Source organism: Theobroma umbraticum, unplaced genomic scaffold (assembly GCF_002168275.2).
Source record: "Theobroma umbraticum cultivar Fairchild unplaced genomic scaffold, ASM216827v3 scaffold_147.0, whole genome shotgun sequence".
Classification (NCBI taxonomy): domain Eukaryota; kingdom Viridiplantae; phylum Streptophyta; class Magnoliopsida; order Malvales; family Malvaceae; genus Theobroma; species Theobroma umbraticum.
In genome coordinates this window covers 6,394,187-6,413,711 of record NW_018397259.1, presented here as the reverse complement: position 1 = coordinate 6,413,711, position 19,525 = coordinate 6,394,187, and the positions used below count along the sequence as shown (strand labels likewise).

Sequence of the window (19,525 nt, the reverse complement as noted above, 5' to 3'; positions counted from 1 at the left end):
TAAAAAAAAAAAAAACCAAGGCAAAATGAGGTCAGGGCAGGGCCTCAGGGTCAGGTCAGGAGGGGAGAGGAGACTGATTAACGAAATGAAAAAATAGAATTAAAAAAAAAAAAGTCTGTGGCTTTGCATGCAACTCGAGAACCGCTCGTGTGGGTGGTGGGTAAGTGTGTCTCTCTTCAAAAACATATGCTTTTTGGTTTTTGGATGTTTTGGTTGGGGTGGGGGTGTTGGTATTGATGTTGGCTGTGCCTCACTTTCGCTTTCTCATCGGGCTTTGGACCAAAACCAGAATCTGTTTGTCTCTTTCTCAAACCCTTTTGCTTTTCTCCAAGGAAAAAAAAATTTAAAAACAAATATAAATATGGAAAAACGAAAGGTTTGCAGACTCCTTACCATCATTCATCCCCACCACCTGTCCTATATTTCCCCCATCTTATTTACTTCTTTTCCTTTTACCATCCCCCATCTTCAATTATGTATTGTATTGATCGTTCAATAAATAAAGCTGTAACCAATTGATGACCATAAGGTTTGCTTATAATTGTTCATGTAGGGAAACAACTGTAATCTTTTCTGTCTGATAAATTTAATTATTTTGTTTTTTAATAATCTGAATTTAAATTTTTACGAACTATAGATTTTAATATCAACTTGTGTCTCTTTATGCTAACATTATTCCTTCATCAATTTGGAGTAAGTTATTCCCTTAAAATAATGACGATATGGCCTATAGGGGTGTGGGGGATGAGCTTCCCAACACAGACATAGTTTTGTCCACTCCAACAAGGTACTATCCTGGATCCCAGTGCCTCTTTGGAAAACTTAATTAAGACTGGATTAACCTTAAATTTTTCTTATATTTTAACATTTAGTTCATTCTTTATTTAAAAAATAAGATTTGAATTCCTTCTCTCTTAATTATAAAAAAAATTCTTTAATATCCCTTGTTTTGTGTTATATTTTTTTCATAAATGTATTCACCCACACACACACATTTTTCTTTTTTTCAACTAAAAAAAAGACTAATTAATGGTTAAGCATTCATGGCATGATCAGGGAATGGACAATGACATCAAATAACAAAATGATGTTTTTGTGGGCAACAATTAGCCACCCTTACTAAATTTATACTAATTACTAATCGAAGGTCAATTTTCGCAACTCATCTTCAATTGCTTCAATTTTAACATTGTATTTCATTTTCAGTCAATACAAGTCAAAAATTAACGTGAATTGAATACTACACGAATATGTGCATTAATTTCTTAAATATACTAAAAAGAAAAAAAAGTAAAGATGTACCTTTGATAAGATAATTTAGACGTGAAATTAGGGTTTGATTCCTAAAAATTTGTGCATTATGGTTTCTATTAGATAGAGTACAATTATATATGTAAAAGCCTCTTACCCACCCAAAAGCCAATTTTGAGTTCTTTTAAAGTCACAACTTTAGATTTTCTCTTCTTTCTAAAATGATGTACTTGAGTAGATTGACAGCCATGCTTTTTGGTTGATATATCTCTATATATATACATGGATTTTCTTATTTGCCTTTGTAAAGTATGATAAATCTTAATGGGGCAAAACAAAAGCAATAAACAAAAACACTTGTTTCCTTTGTTCCTCATTTACGAGATGGAAGCTTTGCATGCACATGAAAAGGCAATGAAACTCGTAAGCAACAAAACCAAGTGGCAATACATGTCAAAGATTGGTGCAAAACCCTACAACATTCAGAAAAATATTTAATGATTCCCACCACTTAGACCCACCACCAAACTTGAAAATATATATATATATATATATTATATAAAACTTATTACTCAAATAAACATGAAGATAATATGATTGTTAATAATAAAACCAAGTGCTTGACTGGTTTTCCACAATCAAATCGTATTCTTTAGGGGGAATCAAATAGATTAATTAATGTAGCTCCTTTTTTTTTCTTTTATCATTTTATTGAAAAATAAACACATAAAAACTTGTTACTTTCTTTTTTGGTGGGGTGAGTCATTCAACTTCCCCTTTTCTTTTTTGGCTTTTTGATTGATTTTTAGGTGACTTTAATTATAATTTGTATACTTTTTCTCAGGCAATGTTCCGTTAGCTAACCTATAAAAGATTAACAGTTATTATATTCTTTTATCTTTTGAATCTTTTTGACTATTGAAATCATTGTCCCACTTTTATGCTTTCATAAATATTTTATATTTTCCATTAAAAAGTAGAGTATTTTATATTTACTGATTGATTATTTGCCCCATATATTGGCTTTGATCTTATTAATAAACAAACAGTGAAATCATGCATATACATGCATGACACATGTACTATGACTGACTACCTAAGATGGTTTGAACAATTTTATTATTCTTTTCTTAAACTATTCAATTGCCTTCTCCCTCTTTTTCATTTCCATTAATGGACAAAGTGTAACCCATTAAATTTGCAGAGGAGATTAAAATTCAACTTGCAATGTGTCCGGTTTGAATGGTTAGCATGAGGTAGAAAAGTTGGGTGGCAAAGGGAAAAGGATGAGGAGAGCATATTAAAGAGGATGGTGACTATTGGTCATGAGATCAAGTTATAGCTCGCATGCCAATTGAAATGCATCTAGACCTAAAAACCATTTTCTCCTTTGGAGAAAATTATTAGTGGATTTACTATTTTTAACATGGATAGTTGCATTCATGATTCCTAAATATAGGTCAAGAAAGGAACATATATAATTATGTGGTATGATTTATTAATTAGAAAAATTAATAATGAATAAGTTTCCACTAGCAAAGTTGGGACTAAATACGAAGTGGGGAAACAGGGCAAAAGGTGTGGAGGGAAACTAACATGAATTAGTAGGCAAAATTAATGATCTAGCAGGATATGTACATTGAGTTAATTAATACACATTGCCTTCCTTCACAAGAATATAATTGAGGTCCCCACGATTTAAATCAAAATAATAGAAATTAAAGTACCTAAAACAAGTTATGCCCCCCTATTTTAATTTATTAAATGAGTATAGAATTTGTACGAAACCCAAATCGCAGTGACCCGAATTGGTATCCAGAGAGCAAAAGTTGAAAAACTGAGACTGACTAAAACAAGTAGCTAGTAAAGTAGTGGAGTTAATAATCTTTGTTCTAAATGGAGAAAGCTATCACACTTACCATGCATGCATGAGGAACCTCTGTCACAAGAAAAATGCCTGTGCCAATTAGGTTGTAACGTATTAGAGAGACTTTGTTCTGTTGTTCAAAAGTAATGATGGGTTTTTTTTGCTTGTTTGACTGTGGAAGAGATCATTGCGGGTCTTAGGGGAGACATCAAAACCAAATAAATACTAGGAGCTACTAATATTAATAATATTATTCCCTGCCTACAAATATAAATTCCCCTCTTTTTTTTTTTTTATCATCATCATCGTCACTCTCTATCACACGCAAATCTCATCTTTTTCCTTATTTAGCAAAATTCTTCATGCTATGCTGTGAGGCCAAAGAGAAGGAGAGGGAAAGATACCCAAACTTGCAAGTACAATATATCATATGTGAGGCCATTATACCAATCACTCACGCTAAGTTTTGCTTTCAGGAGTGGAAGGGAAATTAGGGAACTAAAGCCTGCTGCTCTTTTTTCTTATGTACTTCAGCCCAAGTGACAAAAATGATTATATATTTATCACAGCACTAACTACTCAATATTTTTTTTGTTATGTATAATTAAAATTCTTTATATATATATATATATATACTAATAAAAAGCAAAAATACTAACAACTTGCTAACTTATATATGACTTTGTACAATGGACGGCCACAACTCATGATTACAATCTCATGGAACATGGAGATGAACTATACATAACCCACACCCACAGCTCCGTTTATTTATTTATTTTTTTATTTTTTAAGTGAAAGAAGAAAATATATAAGAAAACCAAAAAGCAAAAAAAAAAAAAAACAAAGGGAAAGCAGCGCTCTGATACAAAGAAAAGATCAAATCAGAAAAGATAAAGTGAGTGAAAGAAAGATCTCGTTTTCATTGCCCCGAATCTCAGTAACAGAAGGCAGGGAAAGGAACCACCCTTACCATCCCACATAAAACCAAACCCCATTGCTCAAAAAAAGCACCCACTCATAAAATAATAGAGCCTTCTGGGTACGTTACTGTACGTTACATGTATCGCAATGTGCACACGCGTGAGTAGAAGGGCAAACTCTGTTTCTGTTTCAACAACTTACTCTATTATTTCAAGAAAAATATCACATCCTTTAAAATTAAAATATTTTTATGAAACAAAATATATTATTATCGACTTTATGATGTAATCGTTTAAATTAAGTAATAAGTCAATAATAATATTTAATAACTATTCTCATTTATTTATATTTATTTTCATCTTTACATGTCATGTTTGGTTGAAAAAAATGAAACTCTTTAATACCATCTTATATTTTATTTGATTTACGGAATAATCATTTTGTAGAGTGTGGAATGGTCTTTAATGATTTTATAAAATTATCTAACTCAATCTTCAATTTTATCCAATTAAAATCTATTAGTTTCATGGTATAAATAAAAAAAAAAGCAATCATAGAATTATGATTATGTAATTGAAAACCTAAACATAAACACACGTACGTTACTCTCGTGCACATTAATGTGTTAGACGAAAAAGCAGTGGATTGAACAGTTGCAATACACACGTTTCACCCTTATTAACCAATAATATTTTTCATTTATATATTATATATATATAATTTAAAAAAACAAAAATTAATAAAATAATAAATGGTGTGTGCATTTATTTTATTTATCTGTAACGTAAAAAGAAAGCTGCTTTTGTCAAAATGCTTCGTCGTTATACTCAAAGTTGCTTTGAGTTACTTTGTGTGTTGATGGCATGAGTGGTTTGGGCTCGTGCATGGATTTTGTCCCTTTGTGGAAACCGTTTTGAAATTTTGGAGTTTTACGAGGGACTTCGATGACGAAACGATTCCAAAGTCTGTTACACGTGCGGCTCCATCTTCGTCGACCACGTGTACGGTCGATGTGGAGGTTGTTGTTGCAAAGGGAAGAAAGAAACCCGTAGTAACCATTTTTCGGTGAGCAAAAGCTGGGAGACACCTTAACTAGATTTTGGACTCGCCGGGCCCATCTCTCCTCGTGCTCCATTAAAAAGACTGAATTACCCTTATGGTGAAAAGAGTAGAGCACAAACAATTGTTTTTTACCCTTAAGTAACCTAAAGAAGTTATTATTTTTTATATTTTTTAATTAAATAAATTTTTATAATTAATTAGTTATTATTTATTTTTAATTATAATATTATTTACTATTTTATGTTACGTATTATTTATATTAATGTGACATGATATATTACTATGACATAAAAATATAGTTATATAATTTTTCACAATATCATATAAATATTATATAGATATAAAATAATAAATAATATTTTAATTAAAAATAATTAATCAATAGTTAATTATAACAATTTATTTGACTTGAAATGAAAATATAATAACTTAATTCAACCTAATAATAAAAAAATATACTCGAATATTTAATTCATTAGTTTGTTCATTATTTTTTTATTTAAAAAAATAGGATTCGAATCTCTTCTCTCTCATTTATTAAAAAAAATTAATAATACAAAAATTTATTTAAAATTTTTTAATAAATCAAAAGTTTTTCCGAATATTATGTTTAAATTTTAATTTTAGAGTAATTAATTATCGAAAATGATGATGGATGTGAATTATAATAATATAGAATTAAATTATTAGTTGTAATTTATATTTTAAGAGAATCAAGGCTTAAGGTTTGAATTTATATTTTTCAAAAAAAGATGAATGTTAATATTTTTTTGATGTGAAACGTATTCCAAGTGCAAGTATTTGTATCAAATTCATTGATTCTACTAGCTTCAAGAGGAGATCAATTTGGCTCTATTTTTAATTGGCACCAACTAAACCTAAGTGGTATGATTCAAGTAGGTTTGATTGAAACTCTCAAACTGTCGGCAAGAAAATCACCTAAGATTGGCAATCTAATAAAAAAACTCAAACTAAAACAGAGGAGAAACATCAATGGAGACAGTAGCCGATGGGTTGGAGATTGTGTTAGAACATTGATTCATAAAATAAACAAGAAAACAATATAGTGAACATCACCATTAGTAATCAGAACAAAAAAACGTGTGTTTTTTGGGTGCAACAGTCCAAGGAAAATTTTATGATGAGATGACCCTTAGTATTTTTAGTTAGGCCTTGTTTCTTTTTTGAAGCACAACAGGACATAAAAAGCAGCCTTTGTTGAAAGAGGAGCTAAGAAAAGCATCACCTGTGGTTTCACAACTTTATCTGATTGACCCTTTGCTAAAAGGAATATTGGGTGATAAGACTTGCCTATAACAACAAACTTTTCAATCAAACAAGGGGAAAAGAAATCATTTTAGTATGTGCATCATTGATGGTGGGGGTGGGGGGGTGGCTTTGGGTTAGTTTCCTAAGTGACTGTTGTTCCATCGAGCAATCTCTCGTCCACTGAGGAAGATATTGTACGGTTAAAAGCCTGCATAGATATGTAAGTATGTCTATGATTGAAAAAGCAATGTTGAAAGCCTCCATAGATATGCAACAATGTTACTTGGTCTTGGTTTTATCTTAATATTATTACTTTTTCTTAACCATTCGAATATTGACAAAAAAAAAAAAGATCCTCGTACACAGATTAATTTCATTGATATTGTCGTTAACTTATATAACATATAACTAACAAACAATATCTTAGTTAACAAAGTTAAATACGATAAATATTCAATGTCTTGAACCCTAAATGATAATATGACTAAACCTAATAATTAACTTTGTTCTAAGAGCTTATAATACAAGGTTATGATAAAACAAAATGGAACAAGAACAAATTAACGAGAAAGGAAAATGACTTCAATCATAATTTAATACTCTTATGCCGTTAGCAAAGTTTTTTGTGAGTCACAATCTTAATTTTGTGTCCCACCATATATTCTTTTGTCTAGCTTTTCTCTCTTTATTTCCTTTTTTCTTTATAAAAAAATTTTCTCTCTATGGTTGATTGCTGACCCTTGTTTTGTTGCATGCATTGGACAATAACGTTTTTGACTCTAAAGAGACCTAAAGCCAAAAAGTGTTTTGAATCATTAGGAAAATTTTTTTGGTGGAATCGGTAGGGTTAACCAAACCCACAACTATAGTGAAAGAGAGTCGATATCTTAATTATGTGTTATATGTTTTCACATCGTTGGTTCACTCACTGATGAGACAAATCTCATGTGACATGTCCAAGGTCGTCCCCGTTGTGAAGGTGGGTTGTTATTTCCTCCGTCGTCGTATATTTGCACGCATGCGCATACAAACAGAAAATTTATCTGAGATGTAATATGTCGTTTTTATATTATATGAATAAAAATAAAAATAAATTATATATAACAATTTAGTTAATTAATAATTAGGATTTTGATCGTAATTTAAGTGTTTATATATATTATATAATATGGACAAATATGGTGACAAATTATTAATTGGATATATACTGTGATTGTCCTATACATATATATTCTTGTATATTTTAGTGTGACAATTGAAAGAAAAATTGGAAATATATAGACTATGTGCTATGAACCTTAAATAGTTTAGTTTCCTTTTGTTGATTTTTTTTCCTCATAATAAATCTAACATAAAAATGTTCTAATATTATTAAATATATGTAATTGAAATTAATGTTATTATTATATCAAGATTTTGTAATTATTTAAATGGATATATATCGGAGCTCGTAGAATTATTAATTAGTAAATGGTAAAATTAAACAAGAAAAAGAAAAATCTAAATCCTTTGGTCATCTCAAACATCTGGAGGGACAATTGCTTTGTAAGTGTCACTTTGGTGGTAGATAAGTCAGAGTTGAACAATTTAAGCTTAGTAAGTACTCCGGTAACTGAGGATAACTAGACTGTTATCCTCTGGAAGCAAGAAGCGACAAACAATCAAAATTAAGAAAGAAAATTATAGGATTAATCGATGAATATCTTTCCTAATCAAATAATAGTTAAAGTTAATTCTTAGGCAAAAACAAATCACATGCATTCAAATTTCGAGCCAAATCCGATCAAAACAAAACAAAAAAAAAATCACCTAATAAATTAATAAACCTGTAGAAAAACAACAAATTTTCCTATAAGAAGCAAAAAGAATCAAATTACATATGGATAGATTCAGATGCTGACTTCAATGCATATTTGCAGTATTCATAGTTGTTAATTAGGCCTAAAGCTAACAACCAAGATATTTGTTTTTTAACTTTTTTGTTTTGTTTTCCATCCCAAACCTGTAATGAATTAAACTTGCTGCATTTCCAAGACTCCCTTAATTGAAAGAAACAAAAGAATCAGCTTAGCTAATAGACATCAATTCAAATTTAGGTCGGAGATGTTGACGAGGTACTGTGCATTTTCCCATGAAGCCAAATGACGGAACTCTTAGCACCATGTGTTGGCGGGGTTACCCATATATATTGCCTGACTAAGCATCACTCTATATATGCCTATGAAATTAATTAATACTCTCCCTGTCTGGTTTAAACCCTTTGAAATTAATTTGTCGGCTGATTGTTCCATTAATAAATTATATATCTGGATGGAATTAACAAGGGAGATTACACCAACAAGAGCAGTCACTATCATGGTAGTTACTTGTTAATCGGTATCATAAATCGCATTTTCCATGTCCCCATTGGGAAGAATAATATCAATCAACATGGATCGACTTTTCATCTTATCATGGAAACTTTGAAAAATTTGACGTGAGTCAATTGATAATTAAGTGGTCCCCCTTTTAAAGCATCTGTCTATGTACATGATACAAAGACCTCAATTTGATCTTGTTAATTTGTGGGGTTGGAACAATATGTGTTTATGTATTAATGTTCAATTAGTCAACATTTAAACCCTTTTTTTCTCTTTTTTCATTTTGACTTGATTCGTTATTTTGCCTCGTTCATGTATCTTTTTCTTCAGGTCACTATGTGGGGATGATTTGCACTGCCACAGTTTCCAATCGTCGGTTAATTTACGCATGTTTTTTTTTTTTTCTATTCAAGATGTTAATTATTAGCCTCTCTAGATGTCAGATCAAAAGGCGCATAATTCATTCATCAATTCTGAAGTTCTTTTAAAGATACAAAGAGGATCACGGTTAGAGGTGTCCACGGACCGAATTGCTTTTCAGGTCTAAGTTGGGTCGGTTGCCTATCAAGTTTGACTTGGCTAGGTGTTGGATATAATATTTTTAACCTTGAACCTGATTCAATAATTATATTAATAAAAAATATTTTAATAATAAATTTCATTTAAATCGACGGATCAAGTCGAGTCGAACTCAAATCTCCATTTAGGTTATCAAGATCTCAGTCGGAATTAATCCAAATCAGCATACCCCGTGGACACTTCTAATCAAGAGTAAAGGTTCAAACTTTTTATATCCTTTTTGAAAAAAAAAACTAACAAATGTTGAGTTGAGGTTGTTATGATTAATATTGAAGTTTAAATTAAATATTAATTAATAAATTAAATACTCAAATATAATTAAAATAACAATTTAATTAATTAGAATTTGAAACTTTATCTGGAAAATTATATATTTAAATTTTAAGACAAACAGGAAGGAAATGAGATTAATAATAAATGAGAAGACTAATTTGTATTGGATAGATACAAATTCTTACATACAAATAAAACTACAAAATAATGGAGAAAAATGGGATCGGAATGTAGATGTTCCAAAGAAAAAATCGGTGCTTTGGTGGTATTACAATCTAAACTCATATATATATAAAAATCTTCACGGGACCCAAAAGCTTAATATAAACCAAGGCTAACCATGGACTTATTTTAGGCCCATAAACCATATTAATTAATTGCATAAAAGCTCTTAATAACCACCATATGCAACTCTAAGGTATTTCCATATCTAATATATGGATAAGGCAGAAAGAGGAGGAAAGGAATTCCGTTCCTAAATCTTAAGCTTTGATTGGGAAAATCATTATTAAGCCAAATATGAGCATTTCTCTGTTAAATCATTTTCAACGTTTATATTGGTTAAGGACACGCATGACTTATCTTTATGAAATGTTACATGTTTTCGAGTTCCAATCGAATTAAATGTGAAACATATAGTCTAGGTGCAAAAATCATTTTAGCATGCAAAATGAAACAAAAGAAAAGGGCGAATGTCGCCCAACTCACCAAGGATTTCTGAAATCTTTCTTGTTCTTGGTGATCTTGGATGCAACCTTGTCCTAACTCAGAAGAAAAAAACATTATATTGGTCCAAAAATTTTAACTAACCCAACTTCACTCAAACAAATTAGGATTACCCCAAAAAAAAGTGATATGAGGGGGCGGCCATTGTTTTTTCTAAGTGTCTGTGACACTCTCTGAAGATTGGTTGGAGTTGTCGCCTCTTGTGGCCAAAAGAGAAGATGAAACCGCAGCCTTTGTTGACAATTAAAGGAGTTGCTTTGAGGGGGAGATCACTGTTTTTGCTTCTTTATTTGACTATGTTAGGTTCTTTAGTGATAAGAAGCTCCATATACGGACCTTTTTAATTTAAGGGACGCAATGCCCAATGACAAGTTTCCTTAAACAAATAGAACTCTCCTCTTCCATAATTAACACATTTTCTTCTGTTGAAGAGACACTGTTTTAAACAAAGATATCCTCCTCCTCTCCCCGCCTTTAAATGGATTTCCATGTGGGAGGTGGTGTACGAGTATGAAGGAAAATTTTGATGATGATCAAATAAGAACATATAATTACATAACAAGGCATGATTTTTGAGTTTTAAGAATAATTAATGTTAACGTGTGATTAAATACTTAATTAGATCATAAGTGTAGGACATGTTTTCTTTTTAAAAAGTCATATTTGAGTTCTAAAAAAATGACATTAAGGTGACTTTATATCATTAAAAAAGTATCGATTTCTTTTATTATATTATCGCAATAAATATATATTTTAATGACTTCGATTACCTAATTCATAATCAGATGCCAATATCTTAAAAGGAATAACGAAAGGAGGCAAAATTTTAAATATCAAAATCATAATGAATTGTTGGTCGACAGTTGGAAACTTTCACTATCAAGATCATTGACTTTCTTGCATACTTTGAACTATTTATTTTAACCTAATGAATTCATAATATAACATGATTGTAAACCTTGTTTTCCTCTCTTTTTTTTTTTCTTCCAAGCGTGATTATAACCAGGTTTCAAAATCGTCAATGAGTTTGTCAGTTAGCAACCAAGGGAATGGATCTTGAAAAAGGAAAAGGCAATAATTTAAGCTGATAGAAAAATGTCCAGCAAATGTAGTACACAGTTAGAGAAACATCAACCTCAGAAAACAACCCTTTGACACAGAAAAAATAAAAGAAAAAAAGAAAGAATTTCTTCCCCAGAGCAGTTAAAAGAACACATTGATAACTTGGTTCAGATTTTGTACCCTCTGATCTCTTCAATTTTTCCTCCATGACTACAACAGGTCATAAAAGTACACACATAATTTTATTGTCTGTTAGCATTCAGGGGAATGGATCTTGACAAAATGGTGTAAAACATTCTGATTAATGAATGGGTTTATCAAATCAAAAGAAAGTCTTTTTTTTCTCCAGGAGCAGTTAAATTGCTATAATTGGATTCATCTTCTTTCTCTATATATCACTCTTTTGAGGTCTTTGTCTTTGCAGATAAGGGAATGGATCTTGACTAATAATGTACTACATCTGGACTTTGTCCAAAAAGTCTAGCAATTCAAATTACAAATTCTCCAAAGTCATTATGCTTCAATTTTCCCAGACAAGGTTTTTCTGGTGCAGAAATTTTAACCAGGCCTAGTTTGGTATTTACTTTCTCATTTTGATTGACAAATTCGTCCTCTGAAGCCTTTTTTACATCGATTTTCTAACATGTATATTGAATCAAATATTTAGGTGCAACAAAGTAGAAGAATAATACACAAACTTGTTTCTTTAAGCTCTTATCATTGAATTTCTAACATGTCAAGAGCTTTTATGGTCAAGGCTTGTGACAATTGCATCCATTGATTGCCCATTCAATAGAGAATGTAAATATCTCCTCATTTTCCTTGCTGTGATTTATTAAAAAAAGTCACAAAGTTCACATTCTAATTGTTTTTAGTAACCAAGGGGAATGGATCTTGACAAATTTTGAAGGGCAATGCAACTTGCAGTTAGTTTATGTGATACCCAGGGCAGTTTAAAAAGGAAGCTATAAGCATAGGTTCAATTAATCTAACTTATATTTTTCATAGTAAATTAATTAACCAAGCAGTCATCATTGACTCCTAAACCCTTTTTAACAGACAATTGTTACACCAGTATATGATGATTACTTTTTCAGTTCCTTTTAAGTGACTAAAACCAACCAAAAGCAAACAAAATTAGATGCAGGCCACAAGACACATTGTCCTAAATTTCTTCAATCACAATTGGACTTTTACCAACCAAAGAGAAAAGAGGTCAATGTCCTAATTCATTTAGATATGCTAGGGCAAATAATTTATGGGTGTGATTGGTACTTTTTCTGCAAGCAACATCAAATTATTGCCATAAACATTGAGCAATAACTTAGCAGTAGCTTTGATGCATGTTTTACATTTTAAAGAATAAAAAAAAGGTCAGGCGTTTGGCTTCTTTTCCAAATGTAAATAAGAATATTTTGATGCCTTTGGTTATTGCAAGTAAACACATTTTTCACCATCAAAATATGTGAAACAACCATCTCAATTTACAATCTCTAACTAAGAATTGCCAGCTTGAAAAGAAACTTTCAAATGTCTTTGATACCAATTGATTCATTTTTGGGTAAACTGTACTTACACTGTTTATGTTTTTTTTTTTCAATTAATACCATGTGGACAACGTGAATATCTTTTTTTTTTTGGATTAATACCATGTGGATAATTTTTTTTTATACAAGAGGTTAGGTTGTTAATTTTATCTAATAAAATTATAAATATATCTTTAAATGTGAATAAATAGGCCAGGTTTGAATTCAGTGTATTTTGATCATTTTATTAGGTAACTTGTGGAAACAAAAATTATAGACAAGGTGCTAATTAGGAAAAAAATACATATTCATAGGAAGCTAATTGAGAAAAAAAAATCATAGAATGTTATGTGCAAAAGGTTGAAACCATAAGAGATTTTGGTGAAATTTACTCTTTATCGACATCACTATAATAATCCTATATGCTAATTTGAGATATTTGAAGGTACTTTTATTAGACTAACATGGAAACATTGTGAGTAAAGGGATGGAAGAGAGTTTGTTCTTCAGACAGTTTACCATTTATGTTTCGTTCTACAAGATAAAATGCTTGGTCTCAAATGTACCATAACTTTTTATGAGACAAATTCATATAAAGAGCAAAATGCAATATTGGGCTTTGTTATTTGGATCCATGATGAGCCCAAGATAGTTCTTTGACCAGAACTTAAGTAAAGAAGCCCATTTGCTAAGACTTGGCCTGTTGGGTATAAATGCCATCTTTTTATTGGGCCATAAAAATTCAATTAGGTTGTTATTGTAAATTTAATGGATCTTGTTTATTTGGCCCAAACATTCAACCTAATTGATTTATCACATTGGAATTGATAGTTTTATAATATCAAAATAAAGGAATTTTTAGTATATATATGTTGTGATGATCTGAGTTTAGAATATCTAAAGCTAATATTCACTTGCTACAATTTTGTTCGTTTCTTTTCTTTTATGTCTCAATTTCTTTTTTTTAATATTATGAAATTACTTTTTTATGATTTTTTACTTTTTGTTATTAAAATTAAAAGTAATGGAGCATCAATTTATACAAGAAATTAAAAAAATAAAATAAAATTCATTAATATCAATTCTTTTTTCATGAAAGTCAAATAAAAACAAAAAACAAATAAGAGGATAAAAGTCTTAAAAGAGAAAAAGAGTAGGAGATGATAATGCTAATTAATTGATTAAATTTTGATATACATTTTTTTAATTCAAAAAAGGTTTTTGAGATTTTCTTCTGACACAAAAAAAAGAAAAATGAAAAAATTAATTTCCAGACATAAGAAAAAATCTTAATAGTGTTGGCTTCAGAGCCAGAGAAGCCGGAAGATAGCACCCTCTCCCTCTTCTACTGTAAAAACCCAAATATCTCTCTAGGGTTTTAGGCCGATCACCTCCACTGTTTTCGGTTCTGCGCCTCCACTGCCGCCGTTGAGACCACCACCATCCCTAATGCAAACCTGTGAATAATAAAAAATTAAAAAATGGGCAGCAGCAGCAGGTTCCTAATGCTCCTTTCCCCCTCCTCCCCTTTCCTCCATAACCACCGCCCTCCTTCCTCCCTCCACCGCCTCTCCCGCCACCGCATCCTCCTCTCCTTCCACCACCACTACTTTTCTCCATCTTGCCCTTTGGCCCCCACTACTAAAAACAGAAAAAACTCATCCTTTCTTCTTCTCAAACATTCCCCCCGCCATTTTCTCACCCAATCCACCTCCACAAATTTAGCCAACTCCGCCCTACGGGCTCCACCCCACCATCCGTGGCCCGAATTCTCTGCTCTCCTCAATAACCTCTCAACCGCCGGCTACTTCAATTCCCCCCATCCTTACAACGAGTTTGCGGCGGCTGCTCCCGAGTTCCCGGAGCAGTTTCTAGGCGTGCTTAATGCGTGCTTGGCTTTCGCACATGATAGAACAGACGCTTTAAGGTAAACAATAAACTTCAAACTTATCATTTTGTTTAAATTAATATGTGATTTTCCTCGTTGTTTAGAGTTTTCTGTATTTCTTTCTATGGTCAGATTGCTTTCGAGGAAAGAAATTGAGGTGGTGGTGCAAAATGGGACCCCGTTTTTGTTCATGGACGGGGAGGAGTCCGCGAGGAGGTTGACTCTGTTTCTTGCGAGTGGCGAAAGCAATGTAAGTGGTATTTGCTGTTTCATTTGTTTAAAAATTTAGCTGTTAATGGCTGTGTAAGGTTGCGTAATTTGGTAGTAAACTCTCTGCATATTGTAGACTTTAACATCCTCTCTAGATTCGGTAACTATAGCCAGAAGGTGATAACCAGGAAGCTAGAGCACATGTTTTATTTTTAGGATGGAAAAACCTGTTGAGGAATAGAAAATTTTCAACTACAAATAAAGGGTTTAGTATACGTGAAAGAGTTCCTAAGGGCTGATTTCTGCATCTTAGGACCTCCCAGAAATGTACTCTTTGAATAAATTCATTTTGAGATTAAATAAAAGTGAAGTTAGAGATCTTTACTTCTTTGATGCTGTTCAGGTTAGTTTTAAAACTAGTATATGTTGTTCAAGTTAATGTTCTTTCTTTCTAAGTGTTATTCAGTTTTTAGGTCAGGGATGTTGATAAAGCAAACATGGTTGATTTGATGAGGTATTTATTGAGTTATGCAAGCAATGTTACTGCATCCCTAGAGAGAAGCAATCTCTATAACAGAGAGCTTGTTGAATCATCTGTCCGACTTTTGCTGGGTGAGTTGGCCAAATTGAGTGGCAGTTCTGCGGTGCCAAACTATCCGGGAAATGAGCATACTCAACTCCCAGATAGAAATGGACCAATGCCGAGGTCTTTTGGGCAGAATGTTGAAATGAAAAGAGGTGACTGGGTTTGTCCAAGGTAGAATTGTCCATTTTCTATCACCTTAATTAGTAGTCTATAGTTTTTTCCCCTTTTTCTATGCTCAGTTCATCATATTTTCTGTGTGGTATACTTGAATTGTGGCATACATTGAAATATCGTTCCATTTAATCATTGTGAACTTGTGGCATTATCTCTGATTAATAGCATTTTATTCTTACCTGCTTTGCACAGGTGTAATTTCATGAACTTTGCTAGAAATGTGAAATGCCTTGAGTGTGAGGAAGCACGGCCCAAGAGGCAATTGACCGGTGGAGAGTGGGAGTGCCCCCAGTGAGCATTGCTTTTCTTTCTCTGTTTCTGTTCTCTCTCTCTTCTTAAATGGTGAATTTTAATTATTCACTCCTTTTGTACCAGATGTGATTTCTTTAATTATGGGAGGAATAGGGTATGCTTAAGGTGTGATTGCAAGCGTCCTGGAGAAATCTCTCTTGATAATACCTACTCCAGGCTGGGTTTGACATACAGCAATGGGAACTCCTCAAATAAGGCTGATCTCGATAGGAGATTAGCTGCCAATGAAGAGAAGGCACAACGTTGGTTTAGTAAGGTTTCTCAGCTTGACAGTACTTCTGATATGAGCAGTGCCATAGCAGATGAAGATTTTCCTGAAATCATGCCTTTGAGAAAAGGTGTTAATAGATTTGTTGTAAGTACAAGGAAAACACCTTTGGAGAGGAGGTTGGCCAGTGCTCAGTACCGAAGAAACATGGATAATGATGGCATTCCTGAGCATAACAATTTTCAAACTGGGGGAGAAAATAAGACACTGGATGCAAAAGTTAACTGGAGATTAGATGAGATTCTTGGTCGTTCATCTACCACATCTGCTTCTAATGATAACAGTATCAATGGTGGAGCAGAAAATCCTCTGTCTACTTCTACTTCTACTGCTATGCAGGATGGGCATCCTAGGGGAGCCAATTCTAATTCTGTTCCATATGTGCCATTACCAGCAGATATGTTTGCTAAGAAACCTGAATCTTCAAAGATACAGGAGAGTCAGAAGGCTGTATCAAATGACCAACGGTCTGGTGTTTCAAATACAGTTGGACAAACAGATGCTGTTTCTAGGAGTGAGGAGTTGAACAAGTCTCTAGAAAGTCAGCAACTCTCTGAGAATATAATGAATGAGAAGGAGAGCAGCGATAAAGAGCAAGAGCAAGCTGAAAAATCTCAGAGATGGTTTAAGAAGGTTGCTGAGCTCCATAATGTTACGGATCTTGCCAATGCAATTCCTGATGAGGACTTTCCTGATATCATGCCAATACGCAAAGGTGAGAATCGGTTTGTAGTCAGCAGAAAGAAAGACCGTTCTTTGACTTCTCCTACTTACAAGAGGCGAGCAGCAACGGAGCAAGCTGGTAATACCAATTATGTTCCCTTTGTCCCCTTCCCACCTGGCTACTTTGCTAACAAGGATAAGCAGCAGCCTGAGGGAACAGATTCTAGTGCAAAAGTAACTGGTGAAACTTCAACCTCTGTGACACCAGAGAAGCATTCTGAGAAGTTATCTGAGGTGTCTGTTGCAGAGGAAAATCAAGAGACTCAAAGCTGGAGCTCAAAACTTTCTGGAGAGAACTTAAATGAGAGAAGGAGAGATGCATCAACTAAGGCACAGACCAGTGGATATTCAAACCAGAATTCTATCAATCCCCAAACGAGTAACAATGATAATTTGAGTAGTGGAAATCCAATGAATGACAGTAGGAAAAGGACGACAAATTTGACAGGAAGTTCACCTCAACCGTCTGGGGATCAGAATGGTATGAGCACCTGGAGTGGAAAGAGTTTGGAAGGTTCAGCGGTGAAGGAACCAGATCCATTGGACATGTCGGAGGAGGCCAAAGCAGAGAGGTGGTTTCGCCGTGTTGCCCAGATAAAGGACATTTCAGAGCTTAGCCAGATCCCTGACGAAGATTTTCCTTCGATAATGCCAATGAGGAAAGGGGTGAATAGGTTTGTCGTTAGTAAGCGGAAAACACCATTGGAGAGGAGGTTGACATCCCAACAGTATCGGAGAAATCTTCCAACTGTGAACTCAGATCCGGAGAAAAAGGAAAGTGATGGAAGCTGAAGAAAGAAAACCAATTTTGGTAATATTATGATAATTTCCTTTTGGAACATCCAATCATGATGTTGGTTTGTTGTCTAATATGTTCTTCTTCATTACTAGAGAAAGAAAAAGAAACCTTCACCAATTTGGTGTACCATTCATCTTTTTGTGTGCGTGGAAATTGAAAGATGCCATACTATTTTCTATGAGATACAAGTTAGGACATTTCGTTCTAACATTTCACCAGCAAAATGTTTAGCCTATTGTTTTAGGAAGTTTTAAATAGGTCCAATTTAAAAGCGAAGAGATAAAAATAATGATAATATATAAATAATACAAACTTCATATGTAAAGGTTTAATGTGTTTTATACGGATTGTTTAAACTGCTACTTTATTAGACTATTTAATATTTTTTATTATTTTTTAAAAATAAAAGATCACAGTAGTCATATAATAAAAAAATTCAAATGGGAATCTTTTTTGGGACGGTCTCAATTTTTCTATTAAATTTTTTTTTCTTTTCTATACCTTTTATTATTTTTAAAAATAGTTATATTTGTCCATTATTATTTAGAGTTTCAAAAGATCTCCACACATTATCACTGGATTTCCATTATTCCTTTTAAGAAAAAAATTCTTGAATTATTATTTTTTTATTATGATCAATCAGGTTTTTAGATTTTTATTTTAAATTAATTAAGTTTTTATAATTAATAACTAATTAATTGTTATTAATCAAAATGTTACTATCACTTTATATCAATTAATATAATATGTTGACATGTTATAATAAAAAATAATAAAATAAATAAAAATTTTGTCATCTACTTAACGTTGGCTTGCAATAGAGGCATGATTTACATTTTCTTTTCAAAAAAGAAAATTTGGAGAATAATTTTGTTAAAATATCAATGCCAAGAAGGTTATCTTAGTATTTTTTTATTTTTTTTTGTATTATTGACGTTTTGAAAATTAATATCATCACGTTATCACTATCATCTAATCATTTGATACATTTTTTTTAAGTGATCAAAATAGAGACTAATAGAAAAATATCATCAAAATCTAATCATTCCAATTTTTTTTAGCATTATGAGTGTTAGAATATTTCCGACTTCTGGACTAAACAGCATAATTGTTAATGGAATGATGTCAAGAAAGGTGATCCCATTTATTTTTATTGATTAGGAAAGGAGATAATTTAAATGATTAAAACATAAACTTAGATAACTCATATCCATGCATTTAATTAGTTATTTACTTTTGTAATAAGCAAAGGGTCTCACATTTTAATTTTAAAGCTAGATTCATCAATTCATTTTTGGTATTTTAATTGTGTATGGTGTAAACATAAAGTATTAAAAATTGTATGGATAAATATGAATATGTCATAATTAGTTAAATATGTCATGATCCTAATACAAATACAAATACATTTATTTAATGTGCGTTATTCAATATAACACACCAAACATGTTTATTAAACAAATTGGTTAAATTTTCTATACAATATGACATGATTTATATTTAAATGATTAAAACAATTAGATAAAATACATATAATTAAAAATGATTTCATTATTCAAATTTAAAATTAATAATAAAAAAAATAATTATAACAAAAAAAAAATTAATATTCTTGAAATATAATAAAGTCCATAGTCATTATCAACCATAGTAAAAAAAAGTATAT

The 19,525-nt window shown here is 31.9% G+C and overlaps 2 protein-coding genes across 2 annotated transcripts in view; both read left to right on the top strand.

The window, feature by feature from the left end:
* Nucleotides 1-19,525, top strand: part of LOC110414892 (putative lysophospholipase BODYGUARD 4) — a 24,804-nt gene that overhangs the window by 1,438 nt on the left and 3,841 nt on the right. The window lies entirely within an intron of this gene.
* Nucleotides 14,188-18,074, top strand: VAR3 (zinc finger (Ran-binding) family protein). Its single transcript, XM_021426837.2, has 5 exons — nt 14,188-14,826; nt 14,920-15,037; nt 15,471-15,754; nt 15,950-16,048; nt 16,133-18,074. Exons 1-5 carry the CDS (start codon nt 14,381-14,383, stop codon nt 17,850-17,852), a joined length of 2,667 nt encoding a protein of 888 aa, XP_021282512.1. The 5' UTR covers nt 14,188-14,380; the 3' UTR covers nt 17,853-18,074.

Excerpts from the sequence above, each read along its gene's own strand:
- VAR3 (XM_021426837.2), top strand. The coding sequence starts at position 14,381 with ATGGGCAGCAGCAGCAGGTTCCTAATGCTCCTTTCCCCCTCCTCCCCT. Across the intron at positions 15,038-15,470 it reads TTGCGAGTGGCGAAAGCAAT|GTCAGGGATGTTGATAAAGC; the intron begins GTAAGTGGTATT and ends TTCAGTTTTTAG. Across the intron at positions 16,049-16,132 it reads GGAGAGTGGGAGTGCCCCCA|ATGTGATTTCTTTAATTATG; the intron begins GTGAGCATTGCT and ends CTTTTGTACCAG.